General features: G+C 44.5%; 2 protein-coding genes and 1 non-coding gene across 11 annotated transcripts in view; 1 reads left to right on the top strand and 2 right to left on the bottom strand.

The window, feature by feature from the left end:
• DENND10 (DENN domain containing 10) overlaps positions 1-14,057 on the bottom strand; it is a 40,896-nt gene extending 26,839 nt beyond the window's left edge. For 4 of the 9 annotated variants that reach the window (XM_005671503.4, XM_021073441.2, XM_084995712.1 and 1 more), the window contains exons 1-2: positions 13,946-14,057; positions 8,659-8,762 (exon numbers count right to left, since the gene is read on the bottom strand). In XM_005671503.4, coding sequence (XP_005671560.1) covers positions 8,659-8,762; positions 13,946-14,053 — 212 coding nt within the window. In that variant the 5' untranslated portion in view covers positions 14,054-14,057. Of the gene's footprint in view, positions 1-8,658; positions 9,765-13,945 lie in introns of all 9 variants that reach the window. The other 5 variants (XM_084995713.1, XM_021073442.2, XM_013983795.3 and 2 more) reach the window with 2 other exon arrangements.
• On the bottom strand, positions 12,955-13,084 carry LOC146397096 (small nucleolar RNA SNORA70). The gene has a single exon (XR_014828605.1). It is a non-coding gene; the product is annotated as a small nucleolar RNA SNORA70 (small nucleolar RNA).
• Positions 14,058-14,167: 110 nt separating the features above from the next.
• EIF3A (eukaryotic translation initiation factor 3 subunit A) overlaps positions 14,168-17,199 on the top strand; it is a 39,221-nt gene continuing 36,189 nt past the window's right edge. Inside the window, exon 1 of the mRNA XM_001928342.7 lies at positions 14,168-14,376. Coding sequence (XP_001928377.1) covers positions 14,328-14,376 — 49 coding nt within the window. The 5' untranslated portion in view covers positions 14,168-14,327. The remainder of the gene's footprint in view (positions 14,377-17,199) is intronic.

The raw sequence follows: 17,199 nt of genomic DNA, 5'->3' as shown, positions 1-17,199 counted from the left end.
CACACTACAACAGCATCTCTGCTGCAGTGGCAGCTCAGAAACCTTAGCCTGCTGCTGCCACAAGGAAACTCTCTCTTTATCTCTTTGACTGAGTATTAGTTAAAAAGAGTGCAGCCAAAACTGTAACCGAAGGAGACTTTATGCTTCCAGAAACATCTCAAGGAAAAGTATTCCAAGCAAAGGTAGTAGCTGTGGAATTGGGCTCTAAGGGACAGAGTGGAGAGATTCAACCAGGTAGCATGTAAGTTATTTTCCCAGAATATGGAGACACCAAAGTAGTTCTAGACAAAAAGGATTAATTTTTTAGAGATGGTGGCATTCTTGAAAAGTATGTAGACTGCAATAAATCACTGCCGAAACAGTGAAGCTGCCCATTCCACTGACGTTCTGAGATATTTCATCTCGTGAATAATTTCCATGTCTCTCTTTTATGATAAACTAATGCTACCCTCCCATAAAAGAATAGACTTGTGTAGGGGGTCCCCAAGACCACCCCCAGATTTGATGATTCTTGTAATCCTGTAAGGGGGACTTACAGGATTCAGCATACAGCTGTACTCATGGCTATGACTCATTACAGCTGGAGGGTACAAAGCCACAGCGCAAAGGGAAAGGCACGGGGGCGATGTTCACAGGAAAGTAAGCTCCAGCTTCCAAGAAGAGTCCTCTCGTGAGGTCACAGAGGATGCACTTAATTCCTCCAGCGACAAGTTGTGGCAGCACATGTGAAAGATTGTTAACCAGGGAAGCTCCTTAGAGACGCAAGGGTTTTATTGAGGGCTGGTCACGTAGGTACCTTCCGCCCAGCACAGAGCAAACTTCCATACTCTCACTAGGAAACAGGTGTTCAGCATAAGCCCCATTGTGTATGTGAGTAGTTTAGGCCCAGATGGTCATTCTCATCAATTCTGGAATTCATAGGAGTGCTCCTGACATCCAAGTTCCCAGACACCAGCCAAGGGCCTACCCTCCCAGCAGGCTTTTCTAAGGGTGCAGTCTCGGTTGGCTTCATCTGGTTTGCATGGCCTGCTGGCTCCTTGCTCCCCCACAAAAAAGAGTAAGAAGTCGCTGGCACTGTTGTGGATTTGGAAAATGCTCAAAATGCCTGGGCATGTCGATAAGGGACACCAACATTTGCCACAGATATTCCAATGTCCAGGAATGCCTCTTCTTTTCATCTGTTTCCATGACTGGATTTAATCAGAGATTAGGCATGTGCCAGCCAAGAGCTTCTTTGGGGTGGCAGCTCTTTGAAGGGATTCCAGGCCTGTTTGGGGATTGGAAAGCCACCTCTGCAAGGGGGTTCAGTCAACTGTCCTGACACTCTATCCTGATGGTTAACTGGTTTCCACCCTATTCAAGACTTCCAGAACATTCCCAAGAGGAATGCATCCTTCTTGTGTTCTCCGGTTCAGGATGCTGATGTTGGAGCCTGAGTAGATCCTAGGCCCCAAGAAACCCAGATTTGGACTGTGTCGCATTAAAAAAAATAGTTTAGTAAGAAAAATGAAATTAAAATTAATTCTGGGGAGTTCCCATTGTGGCTCAGTGGGTTAGGTACTCAACTAGTATCCATGAGGATGCGGGTTCAATTCCTGACCCTGCTCAGTGGGTTAAGAATCTGGAGTGGCGTGAGCTATTGGTGTAGGTTGCAGACTCCAGTTCAGATCCCACGTTGCTGTGGCTGTGGTGTAGGCCAGCAGCTGCAGCTCTGATTCAACCCCTAGGCTGCAGGTTTGGCCCTAAAAAGCAAAATAATAATAATAATAATTCTGGGAGTTCCCTGGTGGCCCAGGGTGTTAAGGATCTAGCGTTGTCACTGCTGTGTCATGGGGTCATTTCCACCTACCATGGGCATGGGCCAAAGATCAAATAAACCAAAAAAATTCAAAAATAAAAAATAAAAAGTCTACAGATAATAATTTCTGGAGAGGATGTAGAGCAAAGGGAACCCACCTACACTGTTGGTAGGAATGTAAATTGGTGCAGTCACTATGTAGAACAGTATGGAGGTTCCTTAAAAAACTAAAAATAGGGCTACCATATGAACCTGCAATCCCACTCCTGAGTCTATATTCAGAGAAAACTCTTAGTACGAAAAGATACATGCACCCCCCGCCCCCAATGTTCATAGCAGCCTTATTTACAACAGCCAAGACAAGGAAGCAATGTATGTGTCCACCAGCAGACGAGTTGATAAAGATGTGGCAAATATACACAATGGACGATTGCTCAGCCATAAAAAGAATGAAATAATGCCATTTGCAGCAAAATGGATGGACCTAGATATTATCCTATTAAGTGAGGTTGGAAAGAGAAAGAGAAATATTATATGTCACTTATATGTAGAATATTAAAAAACGTTATAAATGAACTTATTTACAAAACACGAAGAAACTCACAGACATAGAAGATAAACATATGGTTCCCAAAGGAGATAGCAAGGGAGTGGAGTGGGGGCTGGAGGAGATAGCTTAGGAGTTTTGGATTAAGACACACACACTGCTGTATATAAGACGACAAGGACTTACAACAGGGAACTAAATTCAGTATCTTGTAATAACATGTAACGGAGGAGTTCCCGTCATGGCTCAGTGGTTAACGAATCTGACTAGGAACCATGAGGTTGTGGGCCTCGCTCAGGGGGCTAAGGTTCTGGCCTTGCCGTGAGCTGTGGTGTAGGTCGCAGACACAGCTCAGATCCTGAGTTGCTGTGGCTCTGGCGTAGGATGGCAGCTACAGCTCCAATTAGACCCCTAGCCTGGGAACCTCCATATGCCGTGGGTGTGGCCCTAAAAAGACAAAAAAAAAAAAAAGATATATATATATATATATGTATATATATATATAAAATGAAAAGAATCTGAAGATTATACATATATAATGTATATGTTATGTATATAATATATATACCTGAATCACTTTGCTGTATAACTGAAACACTGCACTGTAAATTATATTTCAATTTTTAAAAAGTGGTTAAAAGAACAAAAAAAAAACGTCAACAGGAGTTTCTGTCGTGGCTCAGCGGTTAACAATCCCAAATAGCGTCCGCGAGGATGTGGGTTTGACCCCTGGCCTTGCTCAGTGGGTTAAGGATCTGGCGTGGCCGTGAGCTGTGGTGTAGGTCGCAGATGCAGCTTGGATCCTGTGTTGTTGTGGCTGTGGTGCAGGACACCAGTTACAGCTCTGACTGGACCCCTAGCCTGGGAATCTGCATATACCATGAGTAGGGCCCTAAAAAGACAAAAAACAAAACAAAAAAAAACCATTGGCAACAACAAAAAACCAAATAATTCTTCTTGTTACCTTCACCTTCTCTCCTTCTGTTCCATCACCCTTTTCCATGCCTCCATTCTCCCTGTCTCTTATTTCAGTCCTTTCCTACTTGAATCTCACACCCAACTTCTCCAGCTGTCCTCCCGATTACTTCATGTATTGAATGAAATATAAGTGGATAAAATGGGGAAGGAAAAGGGGAAATGTTTATTAGTCAACATCAGAATGGGTTTGCACATGAAGGGGCAAAAAGAGGCCATGAATATTTCAAGGGCTGATTATTTTATCTGTCTTGTATGTGTACACACGGAAATGATTTCTAGAGAGCTTATGTCAGGGACTATGCTAACAAGACCACATGTAGGATCTCATCTAAACCTCACAACAACCTCATCCTGTTTATTCCACAGATGAGAAAACTGAGGCTTGGAGCGATTCCTTGCCCAACGTCAAGTAAAATAGCAAAGCTGGAATTTGAAGCCAGAACTGACTCCAAATCCGGCATGCTCACAGGAAGCACTGATGTATTTATAATCCTAGTTCTCTAGGAAATGAAACATACCTCTAATTCTTTTTTTTTCCCCTCTTTCTCTCTCTCTCTCTCTCTCTCTCTTTTTTTTTTTTTTTTTTTTTTGGTCACGCCTGCAGCATGCAGAAGTTCCTGAGCCAGGGATCAAACCCATGTCACAGCAGCCATCCAAGCCACAGCAGTGATGTCAGATCCTTAACCTGCTGCAACACCAGGGAATTCCAAACATACCCCTAGTTCTGAAAACACCAATGTGGAGTTCAGTAACATGTCTCAGAGTCTCAACTCTCATGAGGCTCTCGCCTGAACTGTCTACATTTATGTAGTTACACCTTACACAGTCTTGTCCTTTTTTTCCATTGACCTGTACTTTAGTTTTCACTTCCTGCAAAGACTCCATCATTTGAAGAAAAATGGATTTTTTTTTTCCTCTATGAGTCATTAAGAGAAAACTGCTAAGGTCTCTGTGTTAGTTTTCTCCTGCTATGTAACAGGTTACCACAAATGGCAGCTTAAAACAATTAGCTTAAATTTCTTAGCTCTCAGGTCTGTAGGCCCCTGTGACTGAATCTCTGATCAGGGTTTTGCCAGGCTGAAGTCCGGGTTATGGCCAGGTTGCATTCCTTTCTTTCTTTTTGTCTTTGTTTCTTTTGTCTCTATTTTTCTTTCAGGGCCACGCCCATGGCATAAGGAGGTTCCCAGGTCCAATTAGAGCTGTAGCTGCCAGCCCACACCACAGCCACAGCAACGCAGGATCCGAGGCATCTCTGTGACCCACACCATAGCTCATGGCAATGTCAGATCCTTAACCCACTGAGCAAGGCCAGGGATTGAACCCACGTCCTTATGGATAACCGGCCTGGTTCGTTAACTGCTGAGCCATGACAGGAACTCCCAGGTTGCAATCCTTTCTAAGTTCATCCAAGTTGTTGACAGAATTCAGTTGTAGGACCAAGACCTCTGCTCACTGGTTGGCCCCAGGGTGGGGATGGGGGTTCTGCTCTCAGCTCCAAGAGGCTGCCATGCCAGTGTTCTGCCATGTGGCTCCCTCCATATACCCTCTCATGCTTTGATTCTCTTACCTCCTCTGCCTCTGACCTCCAGACCCAGATTTAAAGGGCTCATGTGAATACTTAGGCCCACCAGAGAGTCTCCTTTTCTTAAAGTCAAGTGTAACATATAACATAACCTAATCACAGGAATGATACACCATCATATTTATAGTTCCAGGTATTAAAAAGGATGCATAGAGAAAACCACGACTTGCAAAGACACATGTACTCCAATGTTCATTGCAGCACTATTTACAATAGCCAAAACATGGAAACAACCTAAAGGTTCATTGACAGAGGAGTGGATCAAGAAGATGTGGTACATATACACAATGGAATATTACTCAGCCATTAAAAAGAATGAAATACCGGCATTTTTAGCAACATGGATGGACCTAGAAATTATCATGCTAAGTGAAGTCAGCCATACAATGAGACACCAACATCAAATGCTTTCACTGACATGTGGAATCTGAAAAAAGTACAGACTGAACTTTGCAGAATAGATGCTGACTCACAGACATTGGAAAACTTATGGTCTCCAGAGGAGACAATTTGGGGGGGTGAGGGATGTGCCTGGGCTGTGGGATGGAAATCCTGTGAAATCAGATTGTTATGATCATTATACAACTACAGATGTGATAAATTCATTTGAGTAAAAAAAAAAAAAAAAAAAAGTATGCATACAGGAGTTTCTGTCGTGGTGCAGCGGAAATGAACCTGACTAGAAACCATGAAGCTGCGGGTTCAATCCCTGGCCTCAATCAGTGGGTTAAGAATCTGGTGTTGCCGTGAGCTGTGGTGTAGGTCGCAGATGAGGCTTGGATCTGGCATTGCTGCGGCTGTGATGTAGGCCAGGAGCTGTAGCTCCGATTCGACCCCTAGCCTGGGAACCTCCATATACCATGGGTGCAGCCCTACAAAAGCAAAAGCAAAAGCAAAATAAAAAAAAAAAAAAAAAGATGCGTATACAACAGAGAAGGGGGCTTGGAGGACATCTTAGAAGTCTTCCTCCACAGTCTCCATTGCTTTATTTCTTCACACGTCACACATTTACGAAATCTCTGTCCTGTGCCAGGCAAAGTTCTAGGAGTTGGAGATACAATGGTGGACAAGACAAACATGGCCTTTGAAAGTTTACAGTAAGACTGATAGTAACCAAGAAAACTAAGACAACTCCCAGATAGTGCTGGATGCTCTGCTGAGAATTAAAACAGGCTGGTCTTTCTATGTGAACGGGTGGTCAGGAAAGGGTGCTCAGAGGAGGGGCTAACACAGCAGATAACACAGGGCAGAGGTCCATGTGAAGACCGTCTAATATCCACAAACTCGAGATGAAAGCCCACACGTTCCAGGGCTCCTTCTAATCATGTTTAACACATTTCCCAGAGAAGCCTCTTTTCAAACCACACCCTAAACCACAATGCACAGGGTCTTACTCACTCTGCTTCCTTGGCTGTCATTGGTTTGTGTTGTTTTGGGCATAAACTCCTAAATTCCCAAGCAGGAGTTGGGTTTCAGGGCATGCCAACAGTGGCATGTGTGAGCATGTGTGCCAATTTCCACAAACAAGCCACTCTTTTTCCCTTCACCCTTCTTCCAGAGTTCTGGCAGAATAGTAATTGAAGACTCTTGAGTGTGAGATGCATTTTTTCCCAATAAATAACAAATATTGCTAGGCCACGTTACTGCTAAAAACACACTCAACTGATGAATCTGCATTCCAATGTTCCTCCTTTAAATATGCAGGACCCAAAGATTCAGTGAGAACTGTCTGGCATAGGCACAGGGCACCCCACATGTGCCCTTGGTATTACCACTGGTTAAAAGATTTCCAACCCCAGTTGGACACTTTTGTGATTAGGAATGCGAGGCTGTGCGGTTTTGGACCTTGTTTGTTATTGTGCAGTTGGAACCAACATGGTGCTCTGAAACAGACACTGAGCAAACTCTTTCTAGGGGTGACTGTGAGCTGGGCACCATCCATACACAAAGATGAACAGGCCAGTCACTGCTTTCAAGGGACTTCGAGGGTCACAGAGGAGACCATGCAGATGAGCAATTACAATATAAGAGCCTTGCATCAATAGTCATTTATTTAATAAATGCGTATTGAATGCTTATTCTGTGTGAGGCATTGTTCTTGGTGCCAGAGAGTAACAGGTGGAAAAAAACAGACAAAAATCCATGCCCTCATCAAACCTATATTCTAGAGGGGTAGGCAATAAAGAAATAAACTCATAGAATGTATTGGGGATAGATGCTGATAAATAAATGCTGTGGTGGAAAATAAAGACGAGAAGGGTGATGGGAAGTTTGGGAAGAAGGGATGTTACTATTACTCTAAAGATGTGAGGAGGACGTGGGGATGACAGCAGCGAAATGGAAGGACAACTGATGACTGGACTGCAGCTCCCAGTCAGGCAGCAGGGTTGTTCAAGTTGGGATCTCACGGTAGAATTAACCACAGGAGGTGGTGGCCAGAAAGGGGGCTTGACATCAAGATTTAGGAACCAGAGTTCCCACTGTGGCTTAGTGGAAACCAACCTACTTAAGATCCATGAAGGTATGGGTTCCATCCCTGACATTGCTCAGTGTGTTAAGGATCCAGCATTGCCGAGAGTCGTGGTGTAGGTCGCAGATGGGCTCGGATCTGGGGTGGCCCCCGTGGAGGGAAAAAAATGATTTGGGAACTGGGATAGTTAGTATGACAAGGTCTAGTGTGGGGGTTAATGACCATGGCCTGTGGGCTAAATTGGACCTGTTGCCTGTGCTTATACAACCTTGAGCTAAAAATGGTTATTTGTTTGTTTGTTTGCTTTTTCCCATGGCATATGGAGGTTTCCAGGCTAGGGGTCTAATTGAAGCTGTAGCCGCCAGCCCAGCTACAGCCACAGCCACAGCAATACCAGATTTGAACCCTGCCTGCAACCTACACCACAGCTCAGGGCAATGCCAGATCCTTAACCCACTTAGTGAGGCCAAGGATTGAACCCACAACCTCATGGTTCCTAGTCAGATTTCTTTCCACTGCACCACAATGGGAACACCAAGAAAGGTTTTTCACATTTTTAAATATATTAAAAAACAACAACAACCTGTTATCCCTTTAGCAAGAATAGTTGCTCCAAGAATTAAAGACATTGCTCTCTGGCCCGCAAGGCCTAATATATTTACTATCAGGCCCTTTACAGAAAAAGTGTGCCGACTCCTGGTCGAGACTGTAGGGTATCACCATGATCACTTACATGGGTGTAGAGCCCATGATGGTAGGTAGTGTTGGTGAGAGTGACAGGGCGCCATATCCAAGAGTCAAGGAATGAGAGGATATGCCCTGAAATCTGAAGACGCCTGTAGAGAGAAGACTGCGATGTGGAGGAATGACATGTGGTCTAGACTGATGGTGTGAGCATCGAAACTCAGAATTTCAGGGAGGAGAGAGAGAGAGAGGGATGGAGAGGGAGAGAGCGGGAGAAAGCTCAGAAAGTAACTAGCAGGAAGAGTTAGTGGGCCACTGACCCATCTCCAGGCAGAGTGGTTAGAGAGGAACACAGCCACCCCTTGACAGGGTTGCCAGGACAGCAGAGTGCTCAGGGTTAGCCTGGATAACGGAGCTAAAGGTGGCCTGAGCAAAGAGCACAGGCAAAGGGTAGTTAAGTCAGCCCCTGGCTGGCAGGAAAGGCTTTGCAGAGGAAGCCTCTGAGCTGAGGCTTGAAGTATTAGCAGGAGTCAGCCAGTGGTGGGTAAGGGATGGAGGGATATATACAAACAGGAAGCATGATATCTTTGAACACTGACCTCAGAAAATTATGAATGAGGAGTTCACCGGTGGCACAGTGGGTTAAGGATCCAGTGTGGTCACTGCCATTGCTCAGGTTGCTGCTGTGGCAAGGGTTCCATCCCTGGTCACATGCCGTGGGTGTGGCCAAAAAGGAAAAAAAAAGAAAAGAAAATCACAAATGTACTCAGCACAGCTGGAGGTTCAAAACCAGTGCAATTAGGAGCTTTGGGTGAAGAACATTATTGTTTCTTCTTTAATATTTGCATGTTGAGGTTTAGGTAAATTGAACACTCCATGCAGATGGGTAGATGCGCTATGACTCAAACAAGACACATTTTAGACTTTAAACTTGTTACCTCCCCATGAGCGTAGTAGTAGGAAATTGTTCTATATAAATGTTTATGTAAGGATTTATTAATTTCTCTCTCCAGCACTTTTTGAGAGCATCCTATCTGTCAGATGCTCTGCCAGCGGCTGGGGATACACCTGGTGAGCAACACCAATAAGGTCCTTCCCTTCTTGGAGCTTACCGTCTGCACGTAAGTACATTGAAGTATGGTCCGTTCCAAGACAGGATGTTGTTTTTATTTACTTTTTATTTCTGGCCACCCCCGCAGCATATGGAGTTTCCTGGGCCAGGGATGTGGAAGTTCCTGGCCAGGGATCGAACCCTGCGCTGCAGCTGTGGCAAGGCCACTGGATCCTTTAACCCACTATGCCACATGGGAACTTGCAGACCAGATGCTACTGATGCTCAGTGCCTTGGTATCTAATCTGGGGGCCAGGGAAGAATCCTGGCAGAAATGACCTTTACTGTGAAGGAGAAACAGGTTGTTGCCAGAGCAAGGAATGGGTGGTGGTGAATTTCCAAGTGTCATGATGGCGTGCCTTGGGTTGCAGGTAGGATAGGACTCTTTAAGGTGCTGAAAAACATTGTGTGTGATGAGAGACAGGCCTGGAGAGATGATGGGGGCCTGGACTGCAGTGGGGTCTCTGTCTCCATGGAGCTTCTGGTGAGTGTTCTAAATCTTCCTCTCTCTGGACTGCAAAATCTGAGAAGGCAGGAACCAAGTCTGTCTTGTTCACTGCTCTGTACATACCCATTGCGTGCTTACTTCCAGAGCTGAAAACATAGTAATGGTTTGTTAATAACAGGTTTTTCTTTTCTTTTCTTTTTTTTTTTGGCTGCACCTGCCACATGTGGAAGTTCTCAGGCCAAGGACTGAATCTGGGCAGAGCAGCAGCTTGAGCTGCTGCAGTGACAATGCCAGATCCTTAACCCACTTCACCACAAAGGAACTCCAATAATAGTTTGTTGAATGAATGTATAACTTCAAAACTTGGTTTACTGCTGCAATTTATTATGTTCACCAATATAAATGCCTTCCTTACAGTATTCTTGGAAACAAAATGATGAAAGTGAAAGCATTTTGTGAATTGTAAGACACCATACTTGTTTTAAAGCTGTAAGATATTATGTTGCAAATATGTATAATAGAGTACTTCAGTTGCGCCCTTAACAACTGTTTTTTTGAGAATCTTATTTATTCCACTCCAGTTGGGAAGGCCCTCCAAAACACTGTATTTGAGAAATTATCCAGTCATCTATAGTACAAAAGTAGCTTGATTAGGGAAAAAAACCTTCATCAGACTGATTACTTCCTTCTGCCACTTCCTCAAGTGGCTTTTAGCATATTCAGGTTGCTTGTTTTCTACTAAGTGAGCATTAATCAACAGCAAGTAATTACGCTTTTCTCCAGGCCCAGAATAGATCCTATCTTGTCCCTCACTGTGTATTCATCTATTTTCACCAGTGAATCATCTTCTCCTTGAAAGCAGGCATCTTGCATCTTTTTAGCCCTGGCATCTAACTTTATGGCTGTTAGCTGGTACTGAATACTTGACAGTTGAACGTAATAGGTAAGGTTTTTGTTTTTTGGGTTTTTTGGTGTGTTTTTAGGGCCACATCTACGGCATATGGAAGTTTCCAGCTTAGGGGCTGAAGCAGAGCTAGAGATGTCGGCCTACACCACAGCCACATCAATGCTAGATCCAAGCCTCGACTGCAGCCTACACCACAGCTCACGGCAACACCGGATCCTTAACCCACTGAGTGGGGCCAGGGATGGAGCCATGTCCTCACGGATACTAGTCGGGTTCTTTACCTCTGAGCCACAATGGGAACTCCTTAGTCAGTAAATTTATCCTGGAAATTGGTATTATACATTTATTCATTCAAAAACATGGTAATAGACTATAAATAAGTTTATCTAATGCACTTAAACGATTATTGGCTAGTATATCATCAAATGCTTCACATGCAGTCTTCTCTTGGTATCTGGTGGTTCCAACCCCCACTACAAATCAAAACATGCAATGTTCAAGTCTTACAGAAAATGGCAGGAGGTCCCCGTTGTGGCTCAGTGGTTAATGAATCCGACTAGGAACCATGAGGTTGCGGGTTCCATCCCTGGCCTTGATCAGTGGGTTAAGGATCCGGTGTTGCCATGAGCTGTGGTGTAGGTTGCAGACGCAACTCAGATCTAGCGTTGCTGTGGCTCTGGCGTAGGCCGGCGGCTACAGCTTTGATTGGACCCCTAGCCTGGGAACCTCCACATGCTGCGGGTGCGGCCCTAGAAAATACAAAAACAAAACAGAACAAACAAAAAAACAAAAAAGAAAATGGCATAGTATTGGCATGTAATCTATATCTGCCTGTATACTTTACCTTTAGATTACTTGTAATACTGAATGCAATGTAAATCTATGTAAATAGTTGCCAGCAACAAATTCAAGTTTTGCTTTTTGGGAATTTCTGGAATTTTTTTCCAAATATTTTCAATTCATGTTTGGTTGAATCTGTGGATGCGGAACCCCATGGGTGTAGAGGGTCAACTGTACTTATTAAATAACTTCAAAGAAAAAAGAATGAAGATGTAGAAATACTGAATTTCATTTTACCTCCGAATATTCTAGTATTTTTATTCTTTCAGGTCTACCAAATAATTGAGTTATAATAATCATTTTACCATTTTCTTTGAGCTATAACAATGGAAAGGTAAGAAAGCTTTCTGGTTGGGAAGCAGAAAGATACTCAGGGCAGGTTTCCTTTTATTTTATTCTGTTAACGTGTCTCTATGGCCTACTGGGTAATTTTCTAGCTATAGCATTTAAAAGCTATATTTGCTCTTATGTTTAGCTTTTAAATTTTGACTTAATTATTATATACACAAACAAGTCTCTTGATCCTGCCCCATAAAACAGTTCCTACAGCTTCTTAGTCCTTATTGCTCAACCCTGCTATTGTTTTTTGAGAAGCACAGACATTGACAGATCTGAGCATTTTGGAGGGAGAATTCTCTGTTTTTTTTGTTTGTTTGTTTGTTTGTTTGTTTTTTGCTTTTTAGGGCCACACCAGTGGTATATGGAGGTTCCCAGCTAGGGGTTGAATCGGAGCCACAGCCACAGCCAAGCAGGATCCCCAACCCGCTGAGCAAGGCTAGGGATTGGACCCCCAACCTCATGGTTACCAGTCAAATTCATCTCCGTTGCGCCACAACAGGAACTCCCCTGAAATTAATTTTAAAATAAACTTTTTTTCAGAATTTGTAATTTTTTTAAATGTCTGCATTTCCCAACTTTTCTTTTTCTTGACAGGAAAGTAGGAATTTTTTTTTTTTTTTTTTTTTTGGTCTTTTTAGGACCACACCAGCAGCAATGTGGAGGTTCCCAGGCTAGGGGTCAAATAGGAGCTGTAGCTGCTGGCCTATGCAACAGCCACAGCAGCACGGGATCCGAGCTGCTGTCTTTGACCTACACCACAGCTCATGGCAACGTGGGATCCTTAACCTACCGAGCTAAGGCCAAGGGATCAAACCCTCGTCCTCATGGATGCTAGTCAGATTCATTTCTGCTGGGCCGCAAGGGGAACTCTGGAAAGTAGGGTTTATTGATGGGCATAAGGAGGACATGAGTGCAGGGCCCACCATTTGTCCAGGCGCCACCGTTAGGGATCTTTTGACCACAAAGCCATCCGGGATAAGCTGCTTTTCTGTCACCATGTTTTCAAATTTATCCTCATTATACTTAGTACATCTCCACTTCTTGGAGATGTGGCTCTTCTGGCGGCCAGCAAACTTGAACTTGGCCTTGCATAGGGATCCTTGTTCTGCAGCTTTGGTGCAGGTGGACATTATAACTTGAGCAATGTGGACCCTGGCCACTGTGCCCTGGGCTTTGCAAAGGCACTGGGGCATACCTGTCTGGAGCCTACATAGGGGACAGCATGCCTATCATGAATGTCCACTGGAAAGGGTTGTCTCCTATATCCCCTAGGGCAACCCAGACAAGCGACAAACTGCAGACATCACCTGGCAGGCTGCTGTTTGCAGCCACTGCACACAGGGCCCCAACAAAGAAAAGAGAAATTTTCTTTCTTCACAGTGATAAAGTTAAATAGAACAATCTTTTTTTATGAGGCAAAGGAATGCAGGGGAAATGCTTTCTGTGCGCAGGTACTGTAGTTTCCTCACTCCTTAATGTAGCACTCTCTCAATTCACATATCCCATCTATTATTACAAAATGCGTAATAAATTTGCAACAATTTATTCCACTGGTGCTTTCTGAATTTTTCTTCTGAACTCATCTTAATTTCACACAAGGCTTGAATGGTTAGCTTCAGTGTAAATGGCTTTCAAGTTCTACGTACAATGTTTTCACATTAAAATTATTAATCAATAATAAGACTGTAACAAAGGGCCTGTTATATATGGATTTTTTTCACTAACACTCATTTTTCCTACATGTGTTTACGATATGTGCTGAATATAAAGGCAACAACACTCGCATATATTTTCAAATATTTTGAGGGTCTGTTTTGCTGCAGGTCTTTTTGTCCCCTGTCAGACTGTTGTTAACAGTCTATTCCCATCCTTCAGGTCTCGGCTCAAAACTCGCCTTCTCTGAGGGACCAGGCAACCTCTGTGTCACCAGCTTTAAAATTTTACCTAGATATGAAATAAGATCGCTTATTTGTTTAGTTATTTATTACATCCCTCCTCATGCTAGTCTGCCATGTGACAGGTCACCACAATCTCCCAGTGGCAAGTATTGCTGGCCTAATATCTGCCCAACGTATTTTTGTTAAATGAACCAATCTGGCAATTAATGCAGCCAAGTCAGGCCATTCCCTAGGCAGAGCGACCTGACGGTAACTTCGAAAAACTTTGCATAAATCAAGTTAGGGACGACTCTATGCAGACACCTGCCTTCTCGCCAGCCAGAAGCTCTGACCCAACTCTCACCTTGCCCACTCCGATTTTCGCTCCAGGAGCGAAAGGCCTGACAACCGGCTCCCTAACGTTTCCCAGCGGAGTCCCGAAGAGGCGACGGAACTCAAGGACGCCTGCCATCGCCACGTCAGCGGGCACGCGTGACGCCAACGCGCCTGCGCGCGGGGAGAGGCGGTGCGTGCGCGGAGACCCGCCTCTACATCCGGGGCCTCGGCGGCGGCGGCGCCGCCGCGCGGGGGTCACGTGGCTTCTTCCTTTCCGTCTCTGGCCGGCTGGGCGCGGGCGACTGCTGGCGAGGCGCGTGGAGCCTCGCGCTGGTTCCCCTTCGTCTCCTCTCCCGGCCCGGGCCCCTAAGGAGTTCGCTAACGCCGGGTGAGCTGAGCCTGCCGCCAAGATGCCGGCCTACTTCCAGAGGCCGGAAAATGCCCTCAAACGCGCCAACGGTGAGTAGGGGATCGGGGCGCGCCGGGCTGGGGCGGCCCGAGGCCTGGGAGGTCGCGGGGCCGGGGACTGCTTCTCTCTGCTCTGCTGCCCGCCTGCAGCTGCACAGGAGGCCGATGCGGCCTGCCCGCCACCGACCCAGCCCGTGGTTGGGCATGTTGCCTCTTTCGCTCCAACCGACGTGGGGGTGAGAGGCGCGCAGCCCGGAACCGTCGCTGTGGGGACCCTACTTCCCCCCGCCGCCGTCTGGGCCGCAGCTCCTGGGACAGGCCTACCCGGGCCGGAGCTTCTCCCTTCCCGCCTCCGCTTGGCCCTCCAGACCACGGGCTTTCTGCTGAGGCTCCGCGCCCCCGGCCGCCATCTGGGAGTGCCGGGGAGGAGGAAACATGGCTCCCTCCCGGGGACAATGCACGCGAGAACCTCGACTCCACCTCCCGTCCGGCCGGGAGCCGGCGGTCCCACCTCCGGCCCTCCCGCTGACACCTCCGGGCGCCCCCCCCCCCCCCAATCTAGCGCCTCGCTCTTCTGGGTCAGGGTCCACGTCCCTTTCCCCTCTGGCCACTGTCTCCTCTTCGGGGACTCTGACCCATTTAACTGGTTTCCTGTGTTTTCTGGCATTGATTATTGGCAGTCAGCAGCTTACTTCGACTCTCAGAAGTTGGGACAGAGTTAATACTATGAGAGAGACTTCAAGTTCTCTCGTAAAGATAACGAAAGTGAGGCCTAGAGAGACAGATTTGTCCAAGGTCACTCTGGGAGTTAGTTGTTGAGCTTGGAGACCAAACCAAGGTTTCTTAACTTCCAGATCGGTCTTTTTTTCCCCACCATGGCACTGCTGCTTGCGATTTTTATTTCCGTTTGTGTACTTAAGCCACTGGAGCTTTTGGGAAACTTGTGTGTGTGCCGGTCTATTCAAGAGGCATTTATTACGTTGACGTTATGGAAGTGCAAATCTAATATACGTGCCTCTGGTCTTAAACAACTTTTATTATTATTTAGGGCTTATAAGTGTTAGTGTATCCATTGCTCATATTTTCACCTTTCCTCTACTCAAACAAGGGTTGGTTCTCATCTGTACTGGAGATGAATATACCGTGTCAGTCACAGTTTTATGCTTGCGAGCTTATTTTGTTAGTTTGAAAATCCTCTTATGAAAAGGTCAGTTTTAGTCTGTATACAATTATTACTACTGATAATCTGTCAGGGCTAGAGATCTCTTTGTCACATGCTTGTTATTTTAACCAGAAGTAACAATTTGGGGGAGACGTAACAGTCTGTGGAATAGGATAATGCCACATTCTGTGGAATAGTGTAATTGTTTTAAAAACCAATTATTAGAACAGGCAAGAAGTTTAAGGATGTTGATTAACTTGTAGGAAAGAAAATAGAGTGAAATGGAGATTTAACCCTACAAAATAAACTAGCAAAGTTTGGAAAAATTCTTTTGATGTTTTGAAATTTAGAGAATTATTATCAGGGTATACCAAATGGCTTTGGTGAAATTACCGCTGTAATTGCCATGGCAGATCTGTTTTATATGGTCTTTTGAATGCTTTACCAACAGGCATTTTTGCCTCAGGTTAATAGGCTGAAGCAGTGTAATCTCGATGGCCTAAATATACTACATATGATGTGTTCAGGCCTTGTTTCCTTCACTCTTCCCTTCTGAATCTTTAGGTGAATTTACTGTTTCAATAACTTACTTAAAATTAGAAGGGCTATATGATGTGTGACGTCTTAATCTTTTCAGAATTTGAGTTGAAATAGGTTTGGTTTATGAGGGACAGTTTGGAGAAAACATCTGAAATTAAAGTAGGCAAGATGAAAAAGGGACACTGGGATGGGGATGGGGATTTGAATTTTGTTAGTGTGGGTTTCGAAAAGGGTTGTATTGACTCCTTGCTGCAGCCCTTTTAAGGTGTAGGCCGGGTGCTTATGGTAGTGATGCCTTGCATTCAAGTCGTAGTTTCTGTATTTTCGATCTTGTGAACTAGAGCCCCCTTAGTGTGGCACTGCTTAACAACACTTTAAATAGGGTGATCAAAGCACATTTTATTCTAAGGGAAATATTCTCATTTTATCTATAACATTTGTAATCTCAATCACATTTAGAGCTCATCACATTACAATATCTTAATAAAATGTGAGTAAGTTTTAACTGTGGAATAGTCCTTCACGTCACCCTCAGTCTGTGTATCAGAGCAGTGTTTTTGGAAACAATTGGGAAAAAAATCCCTCTGGGAAGATGAGAACTTGGCCCAGCAGCTACAGGCAAGAAACTCATATTCTGTTACCATTTGAAAAAAGCTCTTTTTCCAGTTTAAATTGTTAATAATGCTAAATTAGTCCCTTTGACACTGTAAACTTGCACTCTACAGCCAATGCTTTTAAAATAAATAAAGTTGTTATTAAACTCACAAATTCTGTAACATTATAGCTTGCGTATTTGATCTGTTGCACAAATAAGTAAAAATGAAGGGCTGACCTAAGCTTTTTCTTTATAGATAGATACATAGTTTCATTCATTGTATCTTCAAGGTAAATTCAGAATGCCCACCCTCCTAGTAATAGTTTGTAATTTCAGATTTTAATTTTTATTTCATGAATATCAGTCTGGAAATGAACATTTCTTTAAACATTGCAATAGAACTTTTAGTGTGTGGTAGTTTTTTCCAGCCTCAAGAACTCCTCGTCTGCCTCACCCCTCCATTGGATAGATGATTTCAGAAGAACTAAATCCTTAGATAAAAGGATAAAGACAGGAACTTACCGTCTTGGATTATCATGAAACTGAAACTTGTTCCCATTCCAGTTTATTTAAAAAT

This window comes from Sus scrofa, chromosome 14 (assembly GCF_054392235.1).
Source record: "Sus scrofa isolate SSC_HxYL_T2T_F1_AM1 chromosome 14, Sscrofa_HxYL_maternal_Yorkshire_Landrace_v2.0, whole genome shotgun sequence".
NCBI lineage: Eukaryota > Metazoa > Chordata > Mammalia > Artiodactyla > Suidae > Sus > Sus scrofa.
This window is presented reverse-complemented; position numbering and strand designations above follow the sequence as displayed.